This window comes from Onychostruthus taczanowskii, unplaced genomic scaffold, assembly GCF_017590055.1.
Source record: "Onychostruthus taczanowskii isolate IOZ18803 unplaced genomic scaffold, ASM1759005v1 scaffold41, whole genome shotgun sequence".
NCBI classification, from domain to species: Eukaryota; Metazoa; Chordata; class Aves; order Passeriformes; family Passeridae; genus Onychostruthus; species Onychostruthus taczanowskii.
The window spans coordinates 6,280,817-6,295,325 of NW_024501571.1; the positions used below are offsets into that span (position 1 = coordinate 6,280,817).

The 14,509-nt window shown below is 43.0% G+C and overlaps 1 protein-coding gene across 3 annotated transcripts in view; it reads left to right on the forward strand.

Annotated features, from left to right (window-relative positions):
• The window catches only part of MKLN1 (muskelin 1), a 93,132-nt gene extending 84,608 nt beyond the window's left edge, over positions 1 to 8,524 (forward strand). For all 3 annotated transcript variants that reach the window (XM_041413454.1, XM_041413456.1, XM_041413455.1), the window contains 2 exons: positions 6,151 to 6,205; positions 8,102 to 8,524. In XM_041413454.1, the coding sequence (XP_041269388.1) occupies positions 6,151 to 6,205; positions 8,102 to 8,223 (177 nt within the window). In that variant the 3' untranslated portion in view covers positions 8,224 to 8,524. The remainder of the gene's footprint in view (positions 1 to 6,150; positions 6,206 to 8,101) is intronic.
• The last annotated feature ends 5,985 nt before the right edge of the window (positions 8,525 to 14,509 follow it).

A 14,509-nucleotide genomic window follows, 5' to 3' on the forward strand; every position in this document is an offset into this window, starting at 1 on the left:
CCTTTTCCCAGCTCAGTGTTCAACTTATCCACCTTGTAGGAATGGAGAATTTACATGCCTGTATGGGCTCCTCTGAGATTTTGGGGTAATGTAGAAGCTGTATCATACCAGTAGAAATAGAATAAAATGTTTGAAAAAAGAATTACCCCTTTTCAGAGAGCACACTGGTGTTCTGAACATTAATGATCCAGCGAATGAGCTTACATAGCTCAGTCCAGCTGAGTGAATATATTGTGGATTCTTTCTCTGCAGGCCTAATGTCTGATCCAAACAAAATCCAATAGCTTCTGTCTGTCGTGCTGGGCTGTCGGATCAGCACACACCATTCAGCAGAATTAAAGCTTCCATCCATTCCAGCCATCTCCAAAAATCATCTAATAATTTCTGGGACGCTTTTTTGTTTGGGTTTTAGGGGGTTTTTTTGTTTGTTTTTGTTGGTTTTTTTTTTTTAATTATTATTCATTGTGCTGGTCATAAAGCTTTAACTTCCAAAGCTTTTTTTACACTGGGACAGATCTGCCAGGGCTGTGGCACAGAGCCAGCTGCTGGGCTGGTACTGACTGGGTGCATTTCCAGTTGACGTCAATTTACCTTCCGGTTATCACATCGAGTTGGCTTTTTGCTCTGGCATTGCATCTTCAAATAGCTCCTGTGCTTTCCAAAGGACTGACGCAGGCATTTTGGATTCCATATCGAATTTCAAGCACCAGTTTGATTGTGTCTCTCAGCCCAGACACCTCCATACCCTGCCTTTATTTGATTTGTATCTCAATTAATAGCAACGGTGATAGATGTGATTGGCTGCAGCCACTGAATGCTGTAAGGCATCTTAGAACTTTAAAGGCATCTATTCCTGTTTTCCCTCTTTCCAGAGCAGCTGTTAAATTTGGGAAGGACCAGGCTGAATAGTTTCATCCCCAGCGTCGTGCAGTAATTCTGGAGACTGGCCTGTATGGCTTCATTTTTTATGGATGGAGATCTGGGTGGTGGTCTATACCATTACAAGCAGAATTTCCCCTTGTGGTGAGGCTTGCTTGCTTTGTAATAGAAGTAATTCCTTCTGACTTAGTTAGGCAAGTCTGTTCAGCTGTTTGCAGTTGGATGCCAAGGAAAACAAACAGACTGTTCTTGAAACTTACTTTGGCCTTAGTAACCGATTTTGTTTAAAGTAGCGTGAATGATTGATAGTAGGAACATACCCCAAGATTTTCATTCTGTTGCTGTGAATTTTAGGGATGCTAAGAGGACTATTTTTTTTTGCCTTTTTTATTACTGTGAAATGAAGTAGATGCCTGCAAGTAACAGGTATTGCATGGGTGCTTGATTTAGTAGCCACAGGCTGTGTGCCAGCAACTTCTCTGCCCACAAATGCAGATCCAGTTGTTAACTGTGATTCTGCTTGACATCACTTAAACCTCCTCAGTCAGTTCAGTGTTCCCAAATCAGTGGATCTTTTTTGTGGTTGTGGGTTAGTAGTCCTGACACTGTAGGAAAAGGAGGGTAAGTTTCTAGAAAATGGGGGATTTTGCCCGTGATTTAACAGATTAAAAACTGTATAAAAGGGTCATTTGCTGGTGTAAAATTTTCTGCTGGCATGGCTGTTCTTCTCTGTCACACACAGATGTGAATTTGGTGGAAGATTACAACAAGCAGGCTTTTAAAGATAAAAGGATGGTCAAATAAATATCGAATTGAATTCCAAATTTTGTAGAGAAAAACAGGTGCTGTTAAGTCACAGAAACATCAGTAGTTCATGTATAAAAGCTAAAGGTGCTCCTTGAACACTGCAGTGATCACACCCAGAACTTTGCTGCTGTTAAATGGGCTGCAGTAGAAATCAAGATGACACAAGAAAATGTCCAGTGCTTTCCAAGTATGGGAGGGCAGGATGATTTTATACATGGAGATTTAACAACTGATGAAGCTCAATCCCATGATTGTTGTAAAACAGATACAAAGCACAAGGAAAACTCACAGTATGTTTTTCTTGGAGCATGATAGGAGAAAGAGCAAGGACCTGGAGGCCAGTCTGAGGCCTGACTTGCTTGTAGACTGAGGCTGGAGGCCCCTGATCAAGGCTGCTTCATACTTTCCATTCTTAAGACCTTGTCTTTAATAAATTTGACAGATAAAGCCAGCGGGGCCCAAAAGTATTGTTTGAATCTGCATTAGACTGGTATTTCTGGGAAAATTGAAGCCCAAATGGGAAAAATAGTTCTAGGAAGGAGCTAAGAAAAGCCTGTTTCTCTTCTTTGTGTCCTGCTGTGATTCTTTGTAAAGCTTCAGAGCCTGAGTGCTGCAGGAGCATAGGCTTTGGAGCCAAGGAACCTTTAAAAAACAGTGTTCGGCCTTCCCAATTTCAGCAGCAGCTCCATCCTCAAAGGGTTTGAGCTTCTCTTTGCCTCTTTGAGCCTGTGCTGGGAGTCACCAGCCCCAGAGAACTGGTCAAAGCTGAGGAACTGGTTTATGGTGTGATAGAGCACTCACACACAGGCATTACAGAGGAGGAGGAGGAATTGTGTCTGATTCATACAACCAGCCAGGTATCCCAAACGAGAGTTACTCATTCCCCCTTAATCATTTTGTTTGTGCAAAGGCAGAGGTGTGCAGCAAATATATAAAAATAGACATAGTATATAACCTTCTATTAGTTAACCAGATCTGTTTATTTCCAAGGAACCCCTGCCTCTGTTCGGGAGGTTGGTTGGATCTCCGAGAGAGAAGTTAATTGTGTAACAAAGGGAACTGCTGTCTTTTGAGTGGAGCCTTAATTTGGAATGGATGAAGCCAGTGAGCCAGAGGGATTGTCAGAAGAAAATGGGTGGTGGTGTGATTAAAGCAGTTGGATGCTTCTGCTGGATAATTGAATTCTGCTCTTGTCTCCATAACAGAGTTGCTGTGTGATATTAAGCAAATTGTTTTTCCTAGATGGTCATTAATTGGATGTTTCATTCTGGTGCCTGATGGGAGAGATCTGAGGTGTGATTTGCTTGAGGGCCATGCTTTTCTGTGAATTCAGAAGCTGTTGCATAACACTACATATTTTGAAAAATCAGATACTGTTAGTTTCAAATAGACCCAAAATTAATCAGAGTTTGAAGTGCCATCTGTTAGAATAACAATTAATATTATAAGGAAGTTGGTGAAGAAATTAATTTCTTCTTTAGAGCAGAGCTTGTACTTTGTGAAGAAAATAGTACATTGGATATCTGCTGGGAATGGTATGTAGGAGACCTGGTATTGAGTGAGCAGTAATGGTCCTGCACTTTGGAAGAACATTGTAGGGTTTGGGATTGTAGTACAAATGCAGAGTGAACCAGCTTAGACTCAGCAGTGTCATTAACAGATGTTCGTAACTCACATGCTTGACTTCCCTATCAGAAAGTGCTTTTCAAGTGTGAGCTGATACACAAATTAAATTTCAAACCAAACAAACAACAGCCCTCAAGGTTAACTCAAGTGTGCTGCCATCAGTGGAGAAGGGAACAAGATCCTCCTTCCCCACAAAGCTGCAAAGAAACTCGTAGCTGTGAAAATCCATCGTGCCTGGTGCAGATGAGGCTGGAGACTTGGCAGAGGCCATTTTCAGTGGGGTTTTGGTCTCACTTCAGCGAGCTCTTGGCTGAACCCTGCTCATCTGGCCTCTTAGTCAGGCACCTGAGCCCCAGTGTGGCTTTGTGCTCCCAGCAGGGCGTTGCTGCAGGAGCATGGGAACCCCTGGGAACACGTGGCACCCGCTTTATCCCAGCTGGGTGTGCCATGAGGCAGCTGGCAGCGGGCCCGTGAGGCCATCGTGTGGGAGGGAGGGATGGCCAGAGCGTGGCATTTGCTCTCAGAAGCTGCAGGGATTTAGCCACGGGTTTTATTGGAACTTTTGGAGCTATTTATGCTGGGCAGCTGTTTAAGTACGGTGCTGCTGGGAAGCCAAGCTGCTCTCACAAATGAGGCTCACGGTGGAATCCACGTGTGGCATTGCAGTGATTTAGTGTGACCAGGCCTTGCACTCAAGAGGGCACTTTACACCCCCTTCCCCCTCATCTCCAGTTTCTCAGTGCTGTATCTTTCTCACCATGCTCTCCCCAAAGGATGCAGACTTACCCAGACACTACAGTCCTTATTTTAGCCTGATTTTCCCCTTGATGTCACATTGAAACTGATCTTACTGAAGTGTTTTTGTAGCTTCTTGCACTTGGTTGTAGATCTACTTTCTGTAGGACTTTTTCTACTTCTTCCTTTTCTACTTTTTTCTACTTTTTGCCTCTGTGACTTCTGGCAGTTTTGCGCATGGCCATCGTACTCTGCAGCCCTGAATCTTTTGAGCTTTCTTCGTAGAACTTGCTTTTCAGAGCACTTTTTTTTCCTAGTGTTTCCTCATATGTTGCTAGCTGATACAGGGCATCTCAAAATGGTCTCCTTATTGTAGAGGAGACTTTAAAACCTTGATAACAGCAAGCGTATTTATTTAAAGATTCTGCTTCTTTTCTTGCGTTTGTCAGTTTTATAATAAAGTGATATTGATCTCTTGTAGTGCCTAAGTGCATTTTCACAGAGCCTCTGCACCTGTTCTGTATTGCTGATTTTTCATGTTTATGTTGATTTGCACTTGGCCCTGGTGAAATGCACCTCAATCCATCATTATAATTTGGATTAAGTGGAAAAACAGTTGGAAGGCTGTCTGTTCCATGCTGCCAGTCAGTCAGAGTGTGGTGTAAGGTCTGGTGATCCTGCCCTGTTCTGCCAAGCAGGTTATCACTGAAAACCCAGGGTGATGCTGACCCTGGGCACAGATGAATCACTCTTGATTCAAGGCTCCATTTTGATGTCAAACCATTGATGGCCACCCACAGAAAAGTTATTTGACCTGGTTGGCTTAATTTAAGTGATGCCTTGACAGTGTGCTTAAATATCATATAAAAGTGTTAGAATTCCTATGAAAGTCAGAACGGACAAGGTCTATTGCCAAGTCCCATCCCTAGGGCCTTCTGCCTCATAGGAGAAATCAGATTGATGTGCTACAACTTGTTGTTGCCAAATTCACGTTGGCTGCTACTCATCACCTTCTCCACTCCTACATGCCTACAAATTGTCTGTGTTCCCATTTTTTTTATTGAAATTGAAATTAAACTGATGGATATGTAATGCCTGGCTGTTCTTTCCACTCCTTCCCTGAACATATTTGCTTCTCTTCTGTTTTTTTTCCTCCCTTCTTTTCCTTCAGGCTGTGTGCTGAAAAGACACACAGGCAGGAGACACAAGATTCCAAGGCTTTAAGGAATAAACTCTTTCTTTGCAGGAGCATGACAAAGCACTAAGCTTTTATGTTCCTTGGGTTCCTGGAAACAGCAGTCAGGGGCAGAGGAAGACACTGTGGTCACAGTCTATCAGTGAGACATGAAGGCAGAATAAAACCATGAATGTGTTAAGTAAAATGTTTTTATTCATGGTCTTGATGTTCCCAAACAAAGAATTTTTATTTTTAGTTAAGAGGATACTGCCTTAAATTTGTGATGTGCGATCTCTGGCAGTTAGGAAGGGTTGTTATTAGAATCATAGAATGGTTTGGGTTGCATGGGATGTTAAGGATCATTGAGTTCCAAACCCCCTGCCATGGGCAGGGATATGCCACTCATTAGATCAGGTTGTTCAGTCCCATCTGGCCTTGAACACTGCCAGGGTTGGGGCATACACAGCTTCTCTGGGAAGAGCTTTCTCTGTGTTCAAGAAGTTCACGCTCACTCCAGCAGTTACCCTGGTTTTGTGCCATCTAATCCCTGGCTGCTGAGCCTGTACCATGTTAATCCCTGGGAATGTTATTGTGTGGAAGGGACTCTACCTTCTGCCAAAGAGGCAAAAAATTATATGTAAAAAAATGAGATTTTTAGAGCTCTCAGTCAAATACCTTTCATTGCATCAACACTGTCTAATTCTAGGAAAAACCATCTAACTTGTGCCAAGGTGACAAATTGTAGTGCTCATGTGAAAGTGCCTGCTGCTGTTATTCGTGTGTATGGCACAGGAGTTACGAGGATTGTGTTGAGAAAACACAGCAACTCTAAAGCTACTTGTACTTCTATGAATCCCTTAGGGTTTTTGCCTTTGTAGTTAATAATACTTTTTTCTTTCTTTGTCCCTTTACCTCTTCTTCTGCAGTTTCAGCTTCTTGCCTCAGCATTATTTAAGTCTGGCTCGGATTTCACGACTCTCGGTGAGTATTGTGTGTCAGAGGAATTACATGATGTTCTCTTTGATAATTACTCTTAGTTTCTAATGGTTTTTCTATCAAATGTTATAGTTTCTATCAACATTGCAGGCTCTTTTCAATATGCAAAGTGCCACTAGCCAGACATTTGAGAGGTTATTTATAATGACCAGTGTCCAATACCTCAAGCCCATATTTAAAACATCTGTCAACATCAGTGGTTTTAAACCAATGCCTCCTGGGATCATTTTGTGTCTCTTATTACATCTGATCCTTCACTGTTACCCAAGTAAACAGAAGCTTTGGTCAGAATAAAGCACCTCCTGTCATGTCACTTTGGAATCTCACAGCATGGCTACGGCTCTGTTTGCTGTGATAACTGCAATTCCTGGAGTAGTTTGGTTCGCTCTGTTCTCTGCAGAACGAGTTCTTTGGGCAGGGTGTCAAGAGTGGAGAAAACAGTGGTATGAAGGGCTGGAAACAGGAGGGCTGAGCCAAAGCCATGATTTGTCTCACTGCTCTGTCCAGTTAACTCTTTGAGAGATATTAGAGACTCATCCTGGGCAAGCTGTAGGAAAGGTACAGGCAGAAATTACATCCTTGTACTGCTGGGGTGTCCTCAAGTCACTGAACTCTCTCTAAGAGAATGGAGGACTTCAGTTTTTGATGGAGGTGCAATTCCCAATCTGAGAAACTGAGGGCATATTAAAGCCCCCTGCAGTCCTGCCCTGCTGGATGAGGAAGCTCTGCTGAGTTCCTGTGGTTTGGAAGACATCAAATTGACCCTATAGGATCAACTTTTTTAAAGAAAGAAAACCCAAGTTTCAAAAAAGTTGCATTTTTCATGGACTCATGGTTTGGGCTGCAAAGGACCTTCAAAAATCCCTCTCATTCCAACCCCCCCTCTGCCGTGGGCAGGGATGCCTTCCACTATCCTAGGTTGCTCCAAGCCCCATCCAACGTGGCCTTGAACACTTCAGGTATGGGACATCTGCAGCTTCCCTGGGCAACCTGTGCCAGTGCTTTACCACCTTCAAAACTTTTCCCTAGTTTTAAGAGTTTTAAAAGATGAATTATTTCTTGACTTGGTACAATGCTTTATCCAGATTTTGGATTTACAGATAGGAGGATATGTACATCAAGAGATGCTTTGAAACCAAAAACCCCAGCCCTCCTTGATTTGATTAACTTGGTTGACTTTGATTAACTGTAGAATGAGTTCACTGAATTAAAAAGCATTCCTTTGAGATAGCAGCAATGGAAGTAATCCAAAGTGGAGGAGATTGTTGTATGTCTGCCCTGTTGTTCTTGCTGATGGTTTTAGTGCAGGATTTGGATGAACAATGCAAACCAAACCCTGCCGTGTTGGGAGGCAACACTCCAAAAACCAGTTTGCAAAGCTCCTGTGTGCCAAGATGCAGCCAGGTGCAAGCCCAGTGGGGAAATACCAACTCTGAGTTGGGACTCCTCCTGTCAGCACAGCTTATCTCAAGGAAAACTCCAAGCAATCCAAGGAGCAGTTCTGGTTATGGCAGTGAAGATAATGAAGAAAGCCCGAGGACAGAAGGAATGAGGCACCAAATAAAAATAGCTGCATGGATTTTGTTTTCTGGGACATCAGAGCAGTCCCCTGAGAATTCCTGCTTCCCCCGTTTCTTCAGGGCTGTCAGTGAGCTTGACAGGCATTTGTTTATTGCTTTTTATGGCATCTTCATGGCAGTGCTGGCTTGGGGTGACATAATCTCTATATGTGCTCACAGTAGTGGGACGGAGAGCTGGCAGCCTTATTAGTGGAGGAAGAGGGAGCTGTTAACATTTATCCCAAATGGACAATTCCACAGCTAAACAGAGTCTTTGGGATTAGGAGGAATGACTTACTTTCCCCTTTCCTTCCTCCCGCAGGATTTTCAGACGTTGACCACACGTATGCCCAGAGAACTCAGCTGTTTGACACGTTAGTCAACTTCTTCCCAGACAACATGACCCCTCCTAAAGGCAACCTGGTGGACCTCATCACGCTGTAACGGAGCAATCACTGGACACATGGAAGAGGGGAAAAGCATCCATTTTCAGTATTTTAATTTTTTTACTGCATTGATTGACTGCTGGGATGAAGTTAATAGAGTAACCCCTAGGTGTTTGAAAGGGGTTTTATACTTGTATGGTGAATCCCTGGAGCTTTTCCCTTGGAGTAGGTTAATAAAATGTAACTGACGTACTTCTGACTAAATATATATATTTTTTCTGACTTTGGATTTTGAGTTAGCAAATGTAAGATGAAAAGGTGGGGGAAAAAGAAAAAGAAATAATAAAACCCAGTCATGCAGTGATCTTTTTGCCTATGGGGGAAAATTTGAGATTTGTGAGTTGTCTGGGATTAAAATGATGGGTTTTATTTTGCGTTTCCTGAGGAAGAGGGGGAAGAGGTTTTTCTTTCCTCATTTGTAGCTAGTCATGATGTATTGCTTTATCCTACAACTTTATTCTCACACTTTATTCTCAGCAGCTGAATAACTTGGTGGCGGGACACTGGCAGGTGTTGAGATGATGTAATTTATGTCTTGAGTCTTGTACTCAGGGTGTGTTGCGGGAAGGCGAGCATGTGTTCCGAACCGTCTGTCTCCCCTTCTCAGAGTTGTGCTGAGAGTCATGTCTAATTGCTTCTGAGACTCCATCTAAACTGATGACCTACATCCCTGTCTCCTGTTCTCTGGAGCCTCCCACTTAAACCTGGCAGGCAAGAGGGAGCCTGAGATACAGCTGGAAATGGGAGTGCGGTCACCGCCCACATGGGCCCCTTTTCAGGGATTGATCTCTTTGCTGCTGTGCTCATCCACTGAGAAGCCCTGTGGGTCCTCAGCGAGCCTGGCAGAACTGGGTCTTCCACCACACACATCCCCAACCTCTGCAAACCTGACCCCAGGTTGAGTGTAGGATTTCTGAAGCAGATTCTCTTCGTTTCCATGTGCTTCTGTGTGCGTTTGTCCGTGTGTACATGTGCAAGGTGTTGCTCCCAACAGCTTGTCTCCTTCCTGTGTAAGTGCAGCTCCCTTGTCAATGCATTTTAGACCTTGATCTGAATGTGAGGGAGGCCTTCCTAGCATAAATCTCTGAAAATGAGCTGATGCATATGTATAGAAAATGTATTCTTCCTTTTGCTGAAAGCCTTCTTTATAAACACTGTAAGGGCTTGGTGCTGCACTGTGAGGTTGAATGAAGGACATGCATACCCAGCATTAGAAACTCTGCATTCAGTGTCCGTGAGCATTCAGTACACACTGGCAGATGTAAATATTTATATGAAACTGCAAAACTTTCTGTCCAGCAGTGTTCATGCCAGTCAGGTATCGTTGCTCATCCGCTGTGGCTCCTGTTGAACTTGGTGGAAGTCCTGTGTGTGCAAAGATGATTTGGACTCTTGAAATAAAGAGTTAGTCAAGTGTCTTTTTCAGAGCTCGAGTGTCTGCTTGCTTTGATTGTATTGCCTCTTTATCATGTTCTTTGTGTAACTTTTGTAGTCCTTGTGCATTAGAAATAAATTTCAAAACCTCATAAACCCTAGTGTTTAATCACTTAGAAAGGAACAGTATGTCAGAGGCCAGGCTTGTCTTCAGGGAGGACTGTACAAATGAAGTGTTTTTAACCTGTCACTTGAGACTGTTCAGACACTGTGCACTTCAGTGGATGGCAAATCAGATGTCTGCAGAAGAATCCACTCGGTGTGGGAAATGAAATCTGATTAAATTGTTCCTTTGGAACGTGGCAGGTTTTTTTCCTATTGACACAGAAAGTTTTACATCACTGCTGAGCTTTGTGGTGTGCTACCTGTGCTGAGGCTTTGTTAACTAATGTAGAGTTTATACAGTACAAATGTAGATACTGGGGGAATATTCCAACTGAGCTGTTACTTCCATTGAGGTCGAAATGAGCACTTTTAATGCAACCAGCCAAAATTCTGCAACCTTTTAGTACTTAAATTTAGTGCTGCTGTGCTCCTTTACCACTTGATCTCATTGCTTGTGTATCCTCAGCTTCAGTCAGATGATTAAATACTCTTTGTGACAGTTCTCTAATTAACCAAGCTCTTCATAAACTGTTGTGTGTCCACCTTGGATGGCTGAAAGAACCCAAAAGATACACCTTGGTGGAGAAGCCCTGGTGAGCAGGCAGGGGAAGTTCAGGAACGGCCAGAGCTGTGAATGGCGTTGCTGGTGAGCAGTGCATCGTGTCAGGTCTGATTTGTGTGACAGGAATTCGATCCAAACTCATTGTCCTCTGCTCCGGGGGTGCGCACAGAGCCCGGCAGCCTCGGCTCTGTGTTCTGTAGCGTCGTGCAAATCAATGATTTCTTTGAGCCAGGGGAACGTGGCTTCTGCAGGACTGACAGTCCCAGCTAACGAGAGCACTTCAGGATGATCAAATATTGACCTGCCTTTGTCCCGAGCGGATCGATGCCGCTCGCACCAGCGCAGTTCATGGATTACAGCTGGTGATTAACCAGCAGAAACTTCGCTCAGCTCTGCGGTATTTGTTGAGCAGCAGAGGCACCGTGTGGCCAGAGAGGTTAATCCAAAGGGAAGGCTTGTGGCTTTGCCAAGGATCTTCGCTTCTTTTTGTCCTTAAAGCTAGGAGTCAAATGATCTCTTTGCATTGATGTATGCTACATTACCTGCTTTAAATTCTAACCAAAAATTCTGAGCAGTGAAGTATAAATTTCCTTTTAAAATCAGCCACTTGTTGTCAGGCAGTAACACAAGTAGTCTGAATTTCATTGCATGCTGATCTTTAAAGACACTGATGATATTCCAGGAAAGCATCTGATGTGCTCATTACAGAAAGCCCGAAATACAAACAGTGAAGAAACCCACTGGATCAGAAAACAGCCACCTGAAAACGTTTCACAGCCCAGTGCATGCGAGGTTATAAATATCCAGGCTGTGCGTGAGAAGTCTTTGAACCTCACCATCATTGCTTGTAGGCTGTGTCTGAGGCTGCTCTTTAGCTTAGACAAGACAAACATACTCTATTTGCCTTTACTTTAGATTATAAGGTGACTTTGTGTATGAACTTGACACCACATAATCTTTGCACTGCAGTCAGTAGTTATATCTGTAAATTCTGTGTTAACTTGTAAATAAGGGATTGCGAAGGAAAGCATCATTCCTTGTCAGAGAGGGACTCATTCGTCATGTTTTGGGTCTTTAAAGCCAAAGTTACAAGGGTCTGGTATGTCTTTTAAAGCTAGAGGAAGTCAGGGTGGGGTAAACTTGACACAGACATCCAGACTTCACTCTTGATTTAGCTTTTTTTACAAAATATCCTTTGAGATCCCTATGTTTGATTCTTCACTGACTCTGACCCTTAAAATACCCTTTAGTGGATCATGTCCTTGGAAAACGAAATTATTCTTTATGTTTTTCTTACCAAGTGATGCATTTTCTTAGAGAAATAGAGCCCTTCAGAATTAATTTCTTTGGTCACTTGGATTAGGTAGAATTAAGTGAGTTTGTTAATGTTCGTCTTACACAACCCCTCATAGTAGGCATGAGGTAGAACTTGTTAAGAGTTCTCCCAAAATTACTTCTCCAAGCATGTTCTGCTCTTGCAGTGTGACCCAAAATGTTGTCATGTGGCAGAAGGACTTTGTAACATTGTTAAATGAGATTATAACCACTTTATCCACCTTTTTGCCTCTTTTCTTTTGAGGCTCCCATTAGTTAGTGTTGGTCCTGGGAAGGCCTCAAGGGTGATGCAAAATGTTCATTGAAATTAATTGTAGTTTTTATCTTCTGACTCTTCATATTTGTGATGTGTTTATTCTTATAATCTCTTCCTTTTGCTGAGCCTAATGAGGAAGGAGAACTTTTTCTTGGAAAAGTTCAGTTTGCCCTTTCCCTGGGTGGCATCTTGCATGGGTAGTTAACGTGGTTGTACCCAGTTGTGTAAATAAACCTCTGGAATTTGGATTTTGTTTGCCTGGGCACCTGGCTCTGGGTGTACACGGGTACACGCTGGCTCAGGGATCATGCTGGAGCTTCCTACCAGAACTTCAGTTAGCAAAGTCTTATTTTGGAAAATCAGTCTGGGAACACTCAGTTGGAAAAGCTTTTCTAAGGCATTGCTTTGTGCAGTGGCAACTGGAGTGAAATTAGAAATTTTCCTAAAGAGCATAGAAAAGCTTCCCTTTGTGGAGTAACAAAGTTAAATGAAATTCCTGAAACATTTTGGTCATTGATTATAATTGCCCAGCCTGAAAATTGAATGATTAATGATTACAGTTTAAAGATTGAGGAGGCAGTAATCAAATTAACCGGATCCACCTATTTGCAGGAGGGTGGCAGAGATGTAAGGCTGGTGGGCAGGGATTGCCACAGCTCATCTGTGTGTTTCTTTAATTGGCAGCCACAAGTGTCCAGGGCTCCACGAGCTATTCCTTCTTCCAGAAGAAACTCCTTCCAAAGCCGAGTAATGACTCTGGAAGAGCGTTTTCCATAGGGCTTTGTGGAACAGCTGTTGGCTGAACCATTTTCCTGATGTGTGCAGATTTTTTGAAGGGAGTTTTCTCTGTCCCAGAGTTTTGTGCTGACCTGGCCGTGCTGTGCCAGCCTGTGCTGGTGAGTGATGCATTCAGAGCAGAGTTCTGAGGAATGCTTCAAACTTGTTTGCTGCTCTTACTGTGAGGAAGATGAGCATTAATGCTGCTTGTGTCAAATGCAGGAGGGTGTTAGGTACCTGCAACACAAATACTATCAGCTCTCTTGCTGCCTCCTGCATTTCAGAATCGAGAAATAAATACTTTTGTAGAGCTTATTGAGTGAACTTTAAGTTTGAATGACTTGTGTACAACCTCCATCTCTGTACAGGCAGTAATTCTGCTGTGTCACTTCTGGGGAAAATGGCAAAAATTATTAGATACGTTTCCACTCGGTCCCTTTGTTTTTAAAAGTGGAAAAATGTCTTGTGAAACTTTGAAGTCCCCGTGTATGCTTTGAATTTTAGCTTATTAGTTGGCTCAGAGTTAACGAATGTTTGACTATTGTCAAGTGAAGTCCTGACAGTAAAAGCAGTTCATGTATGTCTCTGGAAGTGCTTGTGTTGTTTTATAGCTGTATCTATTACAGAAACAGAGGTGGACCCAGTTGAAAAATTAAATTTATTGGTGTTTTGATTTAGGGGGAAGATTATAGAAACTCTGAGCTTGGCCTATTATAATAAGTACATGTGTTAATTTGGAGATGGGTCTTATTTTGTGAGAGGAGAGTTTAAGAACAGCTATATGACTTGTTCTTGCTATAGATTGCTAGTAGTATATAAGCTGTAAATATTGTTGAAATGTAAATGTGCTGTCAGAAGCTTGTTAGTGTATCTAAATGCCTGTGGGAATGGGAGACCCAATCATATCCTGTCATGGAAAAGGTTATTTTGGAGATTATTCAAGTTGTGGTAATGGCTTCTAGGCAAAATCCCTCTTTTACTGAAAGTTTCTAGTATAATAAAAAGTTGCAGTGGAGAAAATAGGTTAACTGTACTGGAACCAGGATAAGAGTCCATGGCTCAGCACTTGGATAAATTGACTCCAGATGTTTTTGTCCATAGGCAATGGATCCAAACACATTTTTAGAGTGGAAGCCAGTTAATGACCTGCTTACTGCTGCTGGAGAGTCCTACAGGAGAGCCTCATGGGGATGCCAGCAGGTATCCCTTTGGCATTCCGGGCAGAGGTCACAGAGCTGGCTGGAGTTTGGGATTATCCACGTGTGCTTTGGTTGTATCCTAAACCTCCGAGGAGGGTTTGTGGGCTGTGTGTTATTCCAGCTGTGTGGGTTGTGTGTAATTCCAGCTGTGGGGCTGAGGTGTGGAGCTCTGCAGAGCAGCACCTTCCCCAGGCACAGATTCTGAGGATAGCACATTGCTGCTGTCTGCTTTGCTTTCATGGGCTTGGTTTGATAAGGGTGAACTCCAGATATTGCTGTGACCCAAATTCAGTGCTCTGCTTCCAATGGAGCTGCTGTCACTGCATCACCTTGGTACCCTGAAATCTCAATTTATACTTGGTGCAGACACAGCTCCACATTGCCTTGGCTTCCAGCTGTTTGCTGTAAGCCAGCACAGCTTTTACTGATGACCTGGAGAGTGTGAGTGCTGTCAGAACTCACTCGACTGTTCAGCTCCAGCATGGAATCACAATTCATTCCTGGAAACAGGGATGTGAGTGAACAGCTCAAAACTGGCTCTGTCAGGTTGGATTTTTGGGTTTGCTACTAATTTTGAAAGGAAAGTCTTGTCACTAGCAGGTGTGATGGTTAAAGC